This window comes from Diplotaxodon limnothrissa, linkage group LG9 (genome assembly GCF_057381915.1).
Source record: "Diplotaxodon limnothrissa isolate DT_005_m linkage group LG9, D_limnothrissa_male_GT1.1, whole genome shotgun sequence".
Taxonomy (NCBI): Eukaryota; Metazoa; Chordata; class Actinopteri; order Cichliformes; family Cichlidae; genus Diplotaxodon; species Diplotaxodon limnothrissa.
In genome coordinates, this window is record NC_140604.1 from 22,642,688 (window position 1) to 22,656,754 (window position 14,067).

At 38.9% G+C, this 14,067-nt stretch overlaps 3 protein-coding genes across 4 annotated transcripts; 2 read left to right on the plus strand and 1 right to left on the minus strand.

The window, feature by feature from the left end:
* Positions 1–54: 54 nt before the first annotated feature.
* zfand1 (zinc finger, AN1-type domain 1) lies at positions 55–4,266 on the minus strand. Its single transcript, XM_085362277.1, has 8 exons — positions 4,177–4,266; positions 3,714–3,756; positions 2,312–2,351; positions 2,066–2,193; positions 1,827–1,918; positions 1,559–1,677; positions 1,267–1,422; positions 55–252 (listed from the first exon to the last, which is right to left on the minus strand). Exons 1-8 carry the CDS (start codon positions 4,229–4,231, stop codon positions 76–78), a joined length of 810 nt encoding a protein of 269 aa, XP_085218403.1. The 5' UTR covers positions 4,232–4,266; the 3' UTR covers positions 55–75.
* Positions 4,267–4,804: 538 nt separating this feature from the next.
* Positions 4,805–7,085, plus strand: chmp4c (charged multivesicular body protein 4C). The gene is made up of 5 exons (XM_085362278.1): positions 4,805–4,994; positions 5,755–5,932; positions 6,299–6,407; positions 6,513–6,639; positions 7,024–7,085. The coding sequence occupies exons 1-5, from the start codon at positions 4,805–4,807 to the stop codon at positions 7,083–7,085; spliced, it is 666 nt and encodes a 221-aa protein (XP_085218404.1).
* An 862-nt stretch (positions 7,086–7,947) lies between these two features.
* gimap4 (GTPase IMAP family member 4) lies at positions 7,948–12,874 on the plus strand. Of its 2 annotated transcripts, XM_085362280.1 has the most exons (3): positions 7,948–8,047; positions 10,273–11,040; positions 12,314–12,874. In XM_085362280.1, the coding sequence occupies exons 1-3, from the start codon at positions 8,017–8,019 to the stop codon at positions 12,316–12,318; spliced, it is 804 nt and encodes a 267-aa protein (XP_085218406.1). In that variant the 5' UTR covers positions 7,948–8,016; the 3' UTR covers positions 12,319–12,874. The 2 variants fall into 2 exon arrangements, with proteins under 2 accessions (XP_085218406.1, XP_085218405.1); XM_085362279.1 differs by lacking the exon at positions 12,314–12,874 and having other exon boundaries at positions 10,273–11,048.
* Positions 12,875–14,067: the final 1,193 nt, after the last annotated feature.

The following is a 14,067-nucleotide window of genomic DNA, read 5'->3' on the forward strand; positions in this document are numbered from 1 at the left end:
CAAAGCAACATTTATAAAATAGCAATTTATTTGCATAAATACAAACTGCACACAGAAATTATTCACAGTGTCTGGTCAGTTCTGTGTGATATAGTCAGAAATATCATTCAGGCCTGTGCACTCATTGTCCAGATACTCCAGAATGACATTTCCCCCGTTATACAGAGGAGTTTCTGGGTGAGCCAACAGAGAGAGCAGGGTGTCATCCATCTGAAAAGCCTCGCCTGTCTGAGGATGACATAACCGCAGCTTCTGCAATTAAAGAGAAGAGGATACTGTTAAGAGATGTGCACGATGCTACACAGCTTTGTCTAGATATAAAACTGTAACTGTGGTGGGTACAATGTCCAACAACTCAATGCGTTTAGGCACGCAGACCTGTTGAATCTATACCATGAAGAATTAAAGCAGCTCTGAAAGCAAAAGCGTGTGTAAGAGAAAAAACAAACAGTGATAGGTTTAGCAAATAAGGCAAGACGGGAATGCTGCAGAAAATCGTTAATATTTAGGTAATATATTTATTTTCCCCACTCAGCGTGCTCTTATGTTGCTGTCTATTCCCAACAGTCTAATGAAGGGGACTGTGAAATCTATTTATCAAAGTGACATTAATTTCAGTGATTTAATATTTTGAGTGATAAATGGCTTACAAACAGACCAATCAATTTTCTAATGTGGCTTCTATTACACACAATTCCAGGACAAACATTTATTTGCTGTATCATCAGCTAACTTCCTGGGATGGTATGAAAAATAAATTGCCTGTCACCACGCAGCACATTTTGGGCTACTGTAGCTTTACTGCAGGGCTTGCTTAAGTAGTGTTACTAAGGTATGGTCGAACGGGTTTCATAATGTATTCCTTCTCACTTAGAGAATAGTAAAAAGTTATGCTCTAATGTGTGTATACACAAACAGCACTTGCCTATAGACACCTTACAGTATTAACGCAACAAATACCAAAGCATTTGTTGCTACAGTAACCTACGGTGGTAAAAAGACAGCCACCATTGTTCATTCAGTGGTGCTAGTTTCAGTCATTGTGCAAAGGCACTGTTTATAAGTTTGGGGAAGCCTGCAGTCAGCTGAGACTGAATGAGTCACTTGGATGAGTGTCGAAATGTTTCTCCCACTGAAACGCTACGTCCAGATGAACAGAATCAACCTTTTGGGATGTTGTGGCACAGACAACGCCGACTTTAAGCTCAACATACTTCACTAACCTATCGATATTGCTATTTGTAGTACACCCCTCTGTTCTCTTACCTTAGCTGTCAGCACGTTATTGTTGTTCTTGAGGCCAGCCAAAGAGGCTGCATAATCCACCACTTTCCCCACGCTCCATTTGGAACAGAAGAACATGGGCTTGCTGGAGTCTTTAAATTCTTTAGGAAGATACACCTGAAAGTAGGTTCTCTCTGTCTAGAAAGTAAAAATAAAAGAAATTGAATAATGGCAAGTGGATGACAAGAGATGTTTAACATGCAGTAATGTATACACAAGAAACTGAGCAGACAGTAAAGTGTCAAAATAAAAGTATCGACAGTTGGGATTTTACCTGCGGCAGCCCCTTGTCCCCTGCAGCATGCAACTTCAGCTTCATCAGGGCCACCTTTGCTGCGGTTGCACTGTTCTTTGCTCCTCTGCGCCCTTTACTTTTGGATCCATCTTTTGACTCTGAGCGGCCGCCAGGCACAAAGGAAAACAAAATCCAGGTTAACAGGTCAAAGGGAACAGGCACACAAGAGTGAAGGCAGTTGTTTAATACTGATCCCATGTGGACAAAAGAGGAATGACAGAAGAAACTCCGGACTACATTAACTAACCTACAATCTTCTGCACCAGCTCTTTGGTGGCTTGCATTCGAGGCTTTTGGACTTCCAGCTTCTCACACTTGTGATTATCTTGATGTCGGTGGCTATAAAGACAAAACAGTCAGTTTATTAGTTCTGAATTAATAAAAATTATGCGATCGGAGGTTTAAACTTTTTCTGCCATGAACAGGATCAAAAAACGCTCAAGAGCCACCGCCTTATTAAAAAGTTCATTAAAGTTGGTAACCTACGCCAAACAGAAATGTTTTTCACACTGCGGACATATAACTGGTAACAATTCTTTTCCCTTGCAGTCTTCAAATGAGCATGGATAACTTGTAGTTCCACCCGCTGTCCCGGATTCCCTTTTTACTGACTCCTAAAAAGAAAAGAAAGATAGAGTGAAGAAAGGCTTCAGCCATAAAGAGAAATGTATTTGTTGTCCTGATAATATTAGAGAAAGACATTAAGCTAATTTATTTAATAGCTCAGGATACCTTTGAACATGAGTGTCCATCTTTGCTTCTGTGCTCGAGACTGAAAGGGACAAAAATGTGTTTATCTGAGGTGAAAATGAACAATTCTCACCTGAATTATCTTAACCAGATAACTTCAGATATAAGAGTTTTCCGTACTACGAAGCTGGTTATGTTTTTACCAGAGTTTATTGTCATGGTAACCTATGTTAAGAACCTAATCTGCTCTGCAGCAGGTTATATTCCAGATAAGAGAACAACAGGTATGAACTTTCCCTGAAAAATAGCGTCACCAATCTTGGAAAAATCCCTCTGACATGAGTGCGCAGACAGTAGGAGGGTCTAAAGTTTTTCAATAGCGTCTAATATCTTTTTGTTTCCTTGTATTCTTAGTACCAACTTTATTCCTTGTTTTTTTTTCTCCTTTTGGCTGCAAACAATTTTACAACAATTTTATTGGTCTATAAAAATTAATATATGATCTTAAAACAGGACACCTTTTTGTACTCCTGGACCTTTTATTGAGTTTGCAACTAGACTAAGCTGACCTTTGAATTCTAATTTTATATTTAGTCTTTACTCTTTACTCAGCCCATCAAACACTACCAAGGCTGCAGCTAAGAGAATAAAAACTAAAATTGTCCTTTAAGCATTAACTTAATGAAATACCCAATTATAATCCACCTGATTCTCCTGTGTCTTAATGGAAGAGTTGTTATAATGAGTCTGGTCACACAGCATTTTAACCAAGTCTACTTTCCTGGATTTAAATAGACAAAACTGTATTAAAATTGTAGCTCTTCTCCCGTCTTACTGACCAAAGTGCACATTTTAAATACTGTACTCAACAGTAATTCTCCTCTCACACCGACTGTAGGTGTGTAGATGTTTTTATATTTTCCCATGTATATAGAGTCAACTTCCTTTATAAAATCACCTGTTCTACTGAGCATATTTGCATTGTAAAGATCATCTGACCAGTTACGTTTCAGAGGAAACCCTGGGTTACCAGAGCAAATGATAACCAGCTTTGTGTGACCTCTTTACCTGACTATCAATGTTAAGGTGAGTGAATCCAGATAATGCTAAGATACCCTGGGTATTCTGACCTCACTCAGAGGCCTCTGGGGTGTTTTTATAGGTATTTCTTATTTATGTATCTTTATAGACAGAAGACTATTTCAGTTTGGTCCACTTCAATACAAAAGAAGCAACAGCGACTAGAACACAAAAAGGGATTTAACACTTAGTGTGGGGTCGGTCAGTTAACGACATTAAAACAACACTATTCAAATATTATATATATATATATATATATATATATATATATATAAATAATAATAAATATATATTACAGTATTCGTAACAACACGCTAACAGATGCACATAAGAAAAAAACAAAAAACCTGACTTGAAGTCTTACCAGAAAACACCACCGCAGGAATCACAAACAAATGGCAGAAAGTCTGAGAGAAGAACAAGGAGAACGTGTTAAATATGTTGTGAACAAGGACCATAAGTACACTTGTCCAGTTCAAACGATGAGATCTAACAATTTGTCCCAAAGTAGCTCATTAAACTAGTCTGACACTTTCAATCAGCTTCATTTACGTTACTTATATTTACATAACATTAAGAGTACAACTGTCGTAACTCATTTAAATACCGAGCTGAATTTCCTTGTGGGAGTTTGTAGTTTTAGAGAAGAATGCTTGATAATAAATTGAGTTTTATCCGAGGGAACCAACGCTAACAAGCGTTAGCGCACAGGCTAAGCATGCTAAAAAAAAAAAGACGATTAGCGTTTTCATAATAATTAAAACAGCAGAATAAAGTCGCACCCCAACATCTTTATTTACTGTGCTTCACACAAAAATACAACGGACCTTTCAGATTGCAGGAATCAACCTGGCAATGCTTCCCAATGTCTAATTCAGCCATTAGCTAACCGAAACAGCGTCAGCTGAGATCATCGACACGAACTTTGACCCCAAATGTGTCGTCACGTGACTGAGTCTATACCATATAAAACTTTTTAAATCTTTATATTTTTTTATTATATGTGTGTAACAGGATACACATGACTCGCATGTAAAGTAAAATAAATTAACAATTTCATTTATCCACATTTTTTTCACAGTAAATAAAATTCAGTTTTTTTCTGGTTTTATCAGCTTAATCAACATATCTGTTTGTACAACTAAATTAAAACGTTAAAACAAGATATGATGCACTGTTGTATTATCCCGTTTGGAGAGAAAACACGGAAAAGACGCAAAATTTAAGCCCTGGTGGAAACGGGAGGTAAGGCGTCAGGTATCCAGACGTCACGCAGGTATCTGCGAAAGGTGTGGCGAGAGTTGTGTTCACGGCTTGTTTGAAAGAACACAAAGCCGTCGAGCTGGAATATCTGCCCGCAACACACCCGCCTTTGGAGAAAAGAAGCTTGGACGATCGTTCAGACTGTTTTGCTTTTTAGTTACCAACAAAGTTTACCGCCCCCAAACAGCCAAAATGAGCAAAATCTCCAATTTGTTCAAGGGGGGCTCGAAACACAAGTCGAAGGGAAACCCTTCGGCCCAGGAGGCCATCCACAAACTCCGGGAAACAGAAGAAATGCTGACAAAGAAGCAGGACTACCTGGAAAAGAAGATAGAGCAAGAAATTGCGATAGCCAAGAAGCACGGCACGAAGAACAAGAGGGGTATTTATATTTGTTTTTATGATGGTCTGAAAAAAATGTGTGCACCTGTTCCTCCACCGAGGCCAGGCCAGGACACACTACGCCTCCAGGAAGTCTTATCTTGTACACTTCCATATTTTAATCTTTTGTCCGGGCAAATATCAAAGAAAAGGAGGTGGTTTATGGGCCTTTTATATCTCATTTTACATTTCTGTTGTTCTTGCTTAATAACTTGATGTGTGGTAGCAACAGCTCATGGGTTAAACCGAAGACACAATGTCTATATAAACAGAGTTTATAAAACCTGACTCTTATTTCTAACAAGTCTTTTTTGTTTTATTTTTTTACAGTGAAAATCCCATAAAACCTTTAAAATGTACATTTTTGGACTCTTGCGACTACAAATGTACCAGCTTTCATAAATCCTAGTTCACATATCAAAAATTTAAGGTGGATGACTCTTTTGTTATTTAGATAAATGTGCAGGAAAGTGTTAAACAACTCTTAAATGTACAGTGACACAACTGTGAATACTTCCCTCGCAGTGATTGTCTTCAGTGTGTCATTGACAATGCCTGAAAATACAACAGGTTTCTAACAAGTAAAACAACAAAAGGTTTTTATTAAACCTGAAAGGTCCCTTCCCTCAGAGCTGCACCCACAGCCCTGGGTGGCATGGACTGTTGTCTCAGCTGCATTGGTTGTTGACTAAGAATAAAGGACACATGACACTTTTGGAAATTTAACTGCACAAGTGACTTCTATGTCCTCTCTGTGTCAGCTGCCCTGCAGGCCTTGAAGAGGAAAAAGCGTTTGGAGCAGCAGCTCACCCAGATTGATGGCACGCTCTCCACCATCGAGTTTCAGAGGGAAGCTCTGGAGAACTCTCACACCAACACGGAGGTCCTGAAGAACATGGGCTATGCTGCCAAGGCCATGAAGAAGATCCATGAGAACACGTAAGAAGCTGCTCACACAAGGCAGAAACCCCCCTGAGCTTTGGTCTTACTTTCCACCGGTAGTCCTGGCTTGGTTGTGTTTATGTGCAGAGATTGTTTCCTTTTGAACAAGGAAACATGTGACGTAAATTCATTTATGAGCCATATTTCAGAAGGAAAGCTGCAACATACAATCAAAAATGTATAATTAGTCAAAATGATGAATAAATCCTAATACTTCTTTGGTGCAGTTTCAACACTACTGAATGTTGTGTGTGATAATTGAACACAGAGAATCTCAAACAGAATTTAATTAAGAAAGCAAGTGCGGTGTTTTGAGTGAGTGAAAACCCTTTCACCTTCTTTCACTCTTACTCTCATTCTCAGGGATTTGGGGAAGATCGATGATCTGATGGCAGATATCACCGAGCAGCAGGACGTGGCCCAGGAAATCAGTGATGCTATCTCCAGACCTTCTGGGGAAACATTTGATGAGGTGGAGACTGTCTTAGTGTTTATAAAGACTTTTTTTTTGCACAGATATTAAAATATGCTTGGTATTTTGCTGTGTGGCACGTGCTCACCTTTCTTTTTTTGTTAGGATGAACTGTTGGCTGAGCTGGAGGAGCTAGAGCAGGAGGACCTTGAAGAAAGTATGATGAGTATGGGCGGACTGCCCAGCGTTCCCAGCTCCAAACTGCCTTCATCAAGATCCAATGAGCGCGCAAGTAAGTTTCTAACAACTGACAGATCTTACATGTGATGGCCACTTTCACACGCTTGCCTGCAAACTGTAATACTGTCCCAAATTAAAAAAAACAACAACCCACAATATTTTTAAAAATTTATCTATTAAATTATTAATTTTAAGCATATTTCTGTTAATTTGATCTTTAGTGTATTTATTTGAATATTATAAAATCCAATTATAATCGCGAAAATGTAATAATGGAAACTGATTGTTTTTTCTCCATTGTGAAAAGGTGCTGCAGTATATGCACACAACAGATTTTAAGGCTTATTATAAATACATTAAAGGAGAAGATTCTTTTTGCCATCTGTAAAATAAAAAAATTGGTTGCTGGTATTAATTGTTTCCTCCTTTTTTACAGCAACCAGGAGAAAGGTTGAGGAGGAAGATGACATGCGCATGCTGGCATCGTGGGGAACTTAAGTACACTAAGGCAGCCTGTTTCCTGAAGAAAGCATACACAGAACTATAAAAGGATCTTTCTCACAGTCTTTTTATTATTATTATTATTATTATTGAAAGCCATTTCAATAATGAAGAGCAATATGTTGTTTTTGAGTAAACTTTCAGCTACATGACTAGTAATATTTATCAAGAAGTGAAGGAATAGGTTTTTGTTCCCATGTGTGAGGGGGTTTTTTGTTGTTGTTTTTTGTTTGTTTTTTTTTCTTTTAATGGAAAGTTATGGAATGTCATTTCTGCCACTACAATAAAAAAGATTTGCCATATACAATTTAGTGTTAATATCTCAAAATTTGGGGTTGTGTATCTTAAATGTCTGAGAAAATAATTTTAACTTGAAAAATAACAAACTTTGACTTATGGATGGAAATTGTTTGCCTTCTTTGTCAGAAACAAACGTTCATAGAAACCATACTAATCTATGACAGAAAATTTTTAAAGGGTCAATGAAATTGTAGCTAGGGCTTGACTAATGCTTTTATAACTAAGGGAAAAAGTGTACTTTATTCAGCTGTAAATAACTTCTGCATTAATGTTGTAAATACAGGCTATTGCTTTATCCCTGTTCCGCAATAAAAGTCTTATACATATCTCAAAGTGTTTATGTCCTCTTTTTCTAAAAAGAATAATTATTAAAATTTGATATGTAGCTATGTATTCTTGTGGTTATATTATTTTCGAGTCTTAAGTAATAACTAAAAACCTTTAAAATTGAGGATATTTGTGTACGTTTTATGCATCCGGTTTTTAAACGATGTGCCTTTATTTTGAAATCAGGGACCGGAAGTAGTGTATTTGCATTCAGATTATCCGGTAACTTCTGTCATCAAGTATTCCGGCGAACTAGCCGCCCAAAGACAAACTAAGACTATAATTCGGAATTTAACGGAACATGGAAGCGAATAAACCAGTTCAGACCTCAGGTAAGATTTTGATTTTATCGCAACTCAAACAACTTTAGTTTGTGTAAGTTATCAAATAAAGACGGGGCGTTTCCGGGACTGTCAAAATTAGCATCAACTTAGCAGTTTCGAAGCTAAACGTCCGAACCGGATTTTGACACGTTTCACTATATCGGCAAAACACAACTGAAACGTATTTAAGGTTTATAAGAAATACTTTTAAACCACAAAGGCTGTCAGTCATAAATCTTAAACTAGATGTTATCGATAACTGGAAACTCAGTTTCCGCCTTAGTTTAATATTTGAAACATTTCCTTTTCACAGTAAATGTATTCAGCACACCAGCAAAGGTTTTAGTACATCAAAAGTGTATAAAGTAGAGCTTAAGGTTAATTTAGGTGACTCAGCTAAGAATGCGTGGGAAAACACATTTTAGATAACTAAAGTACAAGTCAAAAAAGATGAAGTAACTTAAAAATGTGGACCGGGAAGGAAATAAAGTAACCATATATAGTAAATGTATAGGTTTATTTTATTTGGAACAAAATCTTCGTTAAGTTGGTCGATTTTGCTCAACGCAACCGGCCCCAGCAGGCATTGCTGCATAATTTGGGAGGTCTACGTGACTGTGACTCAGTCGCCTTCACGACATGTTATGAAGGCAACCGACTTCTTTAAAACCTCTTGCATTTTCCCTCTAACAGATACCCCCTCGTTAGTTTTAACAAGTAGTGTTTGCTATTTGAAAAATACTTAATAAACTTTTAAAAACTGAAAAAAGAAAAAACGAATGCTTTTAAAGCATCAAAGGTACACCGAAACAATTAAATGTTAATCCGGCACACTGACTCATGTACCGCTAACGTATTTCGGTCCGACTGAGCGCAATTGGGTAGACGTATTCACACGTTTACCACGGGTTTCAGGAGGTAGAGCAGTTCATCCATCAGTGGAAGGCCGATGTTTTGATACCTGGCTGCTTCAGTCTGCATGCCCAAGTCTGTATCCTGATCCTCATGTTGCTTTCTGATGCATCTGTGGGAGTATCTGTGTGTGTTGTGGTTGGGGCAGCCAAGAAGACTGTGAGCGAAGCGGCAGAGAAAGCCACAAAGTGGCTGTGGATTAAGAGGGCTGATCCGTGGCTAGCTACTGGTACGCAAGTCGGGGCCTGATCACCCTCGGCTGGGTCGCCTGGGTGAGGGTGTATGATGTTGCGAGACCCGAAACACCCGATGACCCCAGGATACATCATTGAAGATGCGTGCCAGTCCATCCAGGACATGTTTCTTGCATAGTGTGTGAATGTTAGAAAAAAAAGTGCTTGTATGGAGGAGTGTGAATGAGGCATGGTGCATAAAGAGTACTGAGATGCTATGTAAGAGCCAATCATAGCATACTGGGTGTATACCATTAATCAAGTCTTAAAACCAACAAACATAAGTTCAGTTAGTCATTGTGACATCCACACAACCTTTAAGCTTTTTGTTCGTACAAATTATATCCCAAAATACATTAATGATATATACCAGAGTCAAAAGATATAATCATTAAGGTGTATAGCAATTATAATACATTTCATGTTGACATTTTTTTTCACAATTTTATACACAGAGTTTGGTCCATATTGACATGATCGCATCAAGCACTAGCTGGAGCTGCCAACTGCAGATCCCAAAGGTGCTCGAATTGAGAACTGCTGCTTACTGGATATTTTCTCTTTTTCGGACCATTCTCTGAAAACCCTAGAGATGGGCTTGTGTGTGGAAAATCCCAGTAGATCAGCAGTTTCTGAAATAGTCAGACCAGCCCATCTGGCACTGACAACAACTTTTAAAGTCACTTGAATCACCTTTCATCCTCATTCTCACGCTCTGTTTGAACTTCAGCAGGTCATCTCGACTGTGTCTGCAGGTCTAAATGGATTAAATTGCTGCCAAACGATTGGCTAATTAGATATTTGCATTATAAGTTGAACATGCTTTGAATGAAACCCAAAGTTAGGTATTTTTATTTGTTTAAATGTAGTGAATCCTGTTAAGCCAGTGGTGGCTTAACAGGATTCAGAGCTAATAAGCAAATTTTTGCATAATAAATAAAATAAAATTCATTTGAATATTTTTTTTTAAATTTAAAATAAATGCAAAAAAATTTAAGCATGCAATAATACTAATAATCATGAGTATAATGACGATAATACAGTTATTTGTACTGACACTGTCTTTTTTATGATTTTTACGGACCGTAGCTGGACAAACCTCTGGACCAGACGAGGTGGCCAGAAAGGCAGGAGCTGAAGCCAAGGAGGCCAACCGCCTGGATGAAGTTCGTCTGGTGGTGTTGGGATGGAGGTGGCCGGGGAAGAGCTTGACAGGCAACACCATCTTAGGCAGAGAGGAGTTTCATTTAGAGCGAGCTGCTGAGTTCTGTGTTACGAGGCAGACAGAGGTGCAGGGACGACAGGTGACAGTGGTGGACACGCCAGGATGGTTCTCTTCCCAGGATACTCCGCCTTCCTATAAACAGGAGTTAGTCAGGGGAGCCTCTCTTTGCCCTCCAGGTCCACACGCCTTCTTGCTCGTCATCCCCGTTGGCATGTTCACCGAGGTGGACCGTGCTCGCATTGAGGAACACGTGAGCCTCTTTGGGGAGGATGTGTGGAGGCATACAATTGTGGTGTTCACCTGGGCGGATGTGTTGAAGAAAATCTCCATCGAGAGGTACATTCGTAGGGAGGGTAAAGATCTGCAGTGGTTGCTGGAGAAATGTAAGCGGAGGTACTTTCTTATTAACAACTGCATATTTGGGGAGAATCCCCAAGTGGGACACTTAATAGAGAAGGTGGAGAAGATGGTGGCAAAAGAGGGTGGGCACTACAATCCAGAGGAGGCGAAGGAGAAGAAACCTGTAGATGAGAACCGGAATTCGTCCAAAGAGGCAGAGGAGCTGGGAGCCCAGCCCAAACAAAACTCTGGAGTGGGTTTGTCAAAAGCCAGAGAGGTGGAGGTGCTTTCAAGTGAGTGATGGGCTCATGTCACAATGGAGGACATTTCTATGTATTAAATATCACATGAAGTTCATCTGAGATGAGCTTCTATAAATATTTTTAATCATTTAATCATATTTAAGCGCTTGTATGTAAAAAAGGAATGAACCCACACAAAACTATCACCTGACTATACAGTTTCCTTCAACTCCACGGAGCATTAAAGTTTTTAATGGTTGAATTTTTTTTAGTAGTAAGCATTTGTTGTCATCAGCATTGTTTTTGGTCACAGCAAGTGGCCCTTTGAGCAAAAGGCTCTAAAAAAACAGCCACTTTATCTGCTAATCATAGGTCTCAGTGATGTTTACTGCCAACAGTCTTTTCTGCAAAGAAGATGACAACAACTGCTGGATGGCAGTGGCTGATTTTGTACTGAAACTGAAGAGTTAATAATTGTAACAATTTTTTGTTTCCCAGCTACAAAAGGTAAGCAGGCAGTTAGTTAGGGCATGTAATTAGCTTTTATTGGAGTGGTCCTCTACACCAAGCCCAGTTTTTCATATTGCCCGCCCCTGTATTAGAGACTGTCTCTGGCAGCTAAAGTGTTATACCTTTCCTTCAGAAGTTGAAAGAGTCCAACTTGTGTTATAGTGCTAACTCCAGTATTGAAACTAAAAATGGCTGCCTGTTATCACAGGGATCAGTATGGGCTATGAAACTACTCGTGTAAGTACGGTTGGTCCATGTAATTAAGGGAGAGGTAACAGAAATCAGTCCATTTTCTCATTATTCCTGGCTATTTGACAAAAAAAAGTACTTGTAAATGTACATGTATGTAAAAAAAAAAAAAAAAAAAAAAAAATCTTCTTTTGACAAGCTTTGAGCTACAAGATTAAACCTAAACAACAGAGATGCAGGCTGTAAAACCAAACATGGAGCTGAATGTAAGGTAGAGTCGGGTAATAATTATCTGTGGGCTCATCACTATGAAGAGCTTAGTTTTATTTATTTGTTATAGATGATCACTGCTTTAAGGAACACATTACTCCACACAGGTACCTTAAAGTAGTCTTGTTAGCCTGTTTCATCTTATCGCTGCTTTGTGGTATGTGTGGTTTAGATTTCAGATTAAATTATAATCCTTCCTCTAGGTTTCCTATAACTGAAGAAGAGCAAACCTAGAAATATCCTTTTGTTTTTAACATCCTTGTCGTAACAGTGATGTCGTGACTGTGCATGAAAATTAAGCTTGTAAACTGGAGTCTTGTTATAAATTATTAACAGACTGTGTGTTTGGTTCTAGATTAACGAGACATTCATGGCTGACGGAGCCTCTAACCCACGACTAACGAAGCCTCTTCCTTACTGATCTGATGGAAAAGCCGCTGTGTGTTGAGAGGAAAAAAATGACAAAAAATAGCAAAACAACTGAAATGTTACTGAATGTAAAAATCAATGTGATATATTTATTTTATTTTTTTTAATCAGTCGTGGACATTTTTAAGGAGCTCAGTGTGATAGAGGAGGCCTTTAAGCCCTTTAGTTCATGTTGTCCAGAGACTTGCTGTCCCGCTTTTACCCAGAATTAATTCTGGTTAATCTTACTAGGTTTGCAATACGGTCTTGTGGGGGGTGGTGTGATGAAATCTCGAACAGAAACACAAGTTGTTACATAGATATTGCCAAATGTAGTGTGTACACTCCTTACCGGATACCAATGGCAGAACTGCACTACTAAATTGTCCCTGTAATATCCTGTTGATTACTGGTGAGGGGAATTGCTTTGCAAATAATTCCCATTTGTTGTGACCAAACTGTAAATGTGTTTCTAATGTTGCATTATCACACACACACACACACACACACACACACACACACGTACATATTTAAAGCACTTGAGCAGTTACTGTTTTTTTTCTTTTGTTTTGTTTTTTTGTGGTTGTTTTGATGTGTTGCCTTAGATGATTATCTTGTTGCAGAAGGATAATTTAAAGGAAAGAACAACTATTACTCAATATACAGGTTTTGGTTTAAATCATTTTCCAGCAAAATATGAATTTATGGTTAATTGTCTCATAGCAAAGTCAGTGTCTTTGGGTTTGGGGAAAAGATTCAATTTCAAGGTGTTTCCTTTGTTTCTTATAGATTTAAGATTATGTTTCCAATAATCTGAGAGTACAGAATAAGTAGGTCAAACCGGCTACCAAAACTCGGGTTGAACAACTTGAGGTAGTCTTGAGGAGTTTCCGGTTTCGCCAGAAGTTAAGACATAGATTTCCACAGATGTCTAAATCAAGCCTAATGCTTTACTCTAGGAATGACAGTGGTTTGAGACTGCAGCATGACCATAATTATTCTGAGCGTTGCAATGAAGTTGTGATTTTGTTGCCTTTGAGATGATGGTTTCAAAGACAGGGACCAGGTCTGCAACCGCTCACAGTTAGTTGCCGTCCTCAAAACATCTTCCTTACATTTTCCTAACTGCTCTTCCAGTTCAGGGTTTCGGGGGAGGCTGGGCTTATCCCTGCGGCTACGTACAGTTTGGTAATAATTATTTGATCCACTGCGAATTTGTAAGTTTGCTGAGTGGTTTGAGGTCTGCAGACTGGCTAAGCCACTCCATGGGCCTTAAAGTGCTTCTTCTTTAGCTACTTCTTTGTTGCCTTGGTTTTGGGTCATTGTCATCCAAGACCCATCTTCAGTGTTCTGGCTGAGGGAAGGAGGTTTTCGTCCAATAGTTTATCGTACTTGGCTCCATCGGCCCATCAATGCAGTGAAATCATCCTGTATGCATAGCAGAAGAACAGCCCCAAAGCATAATGTTTCCCCCTCTGTGCTTTACTGTGGGAATCATGTTCTTTGGGCCATATTTGGCATTTCTCTTCCTCCAAACACGGCGGGTCGAGTTGATGCCAAAGAGCTCCATTTTGGTTTCATCTGACCACAGCACCTTCTTCCAAGCCTTCTCTGAATCATTTAATTGTTAACTGGCAAGTTCTAGATGGGCCTGTACCCTGCAGGTGCTGCAAAATGTCAATCCATTATGGTGTAATGTGT

Excerpts from the sequence above, each read along its gene's own strand:
- zfand1 (XM_085362277.1), bottom strand. The coding sequence starts at position 4,231 with ATGGCTGAATTAGACATTGGGAAGCATTGCCAGGTTGATTCCTGCAAT. Across the intron at positions 3,757-4,176 it reads TGATTCCTGCAATCTGAAAG|ACTTTCTGCCATTTGTTTGT; the intron begins GTCCGTTGTATT and ends TTCTTCTCTCAG. Across the intron at positions 253-1,266 it reads ATAACGTGCTGACAGCTAAG|AAGCTGCGGTTATGTCATCC; the intron begins GTAAGAGAACAG and ends CTTTAATTGCAG.
- gimap4 (XM_085362279.1), top strand. The coding sequence starts at position 8,017 with ATGGAAGCGAATAAACCAGTTCAGACCTCAG. Across the intron at positions 8,048-10,272 it reads TAAACCAGTTCAGACCTCAG|CTGGACAAACCTCTGGACCA; the intron begins GTAAGATTTTGA and ends TACGGACCGTAG.
- chmp4c (XM_085362278.1), top strand. The coding sequence starts at position 4,805 with ATGAGCAAAATCTCCAATTTGTTCAAGGGGGGCTCGAAACACAAGTCG. Across the intron at positions 4,995-5,754 it reads CGGCACGAAGAACAAGAGGG|CTGCCCTGCAGGCCTTGAAG; the intron begins GTATTTATATTT and ends TCTCTGTGTCAG. Across the intron at positions 5,933-6,298 it reads AAGAAGATCCATGAGAACAC|GGATTTGGGGAAGATCGATG; the intron begins GTAAGAAGCTGC and ends TCTCATTCTCAG.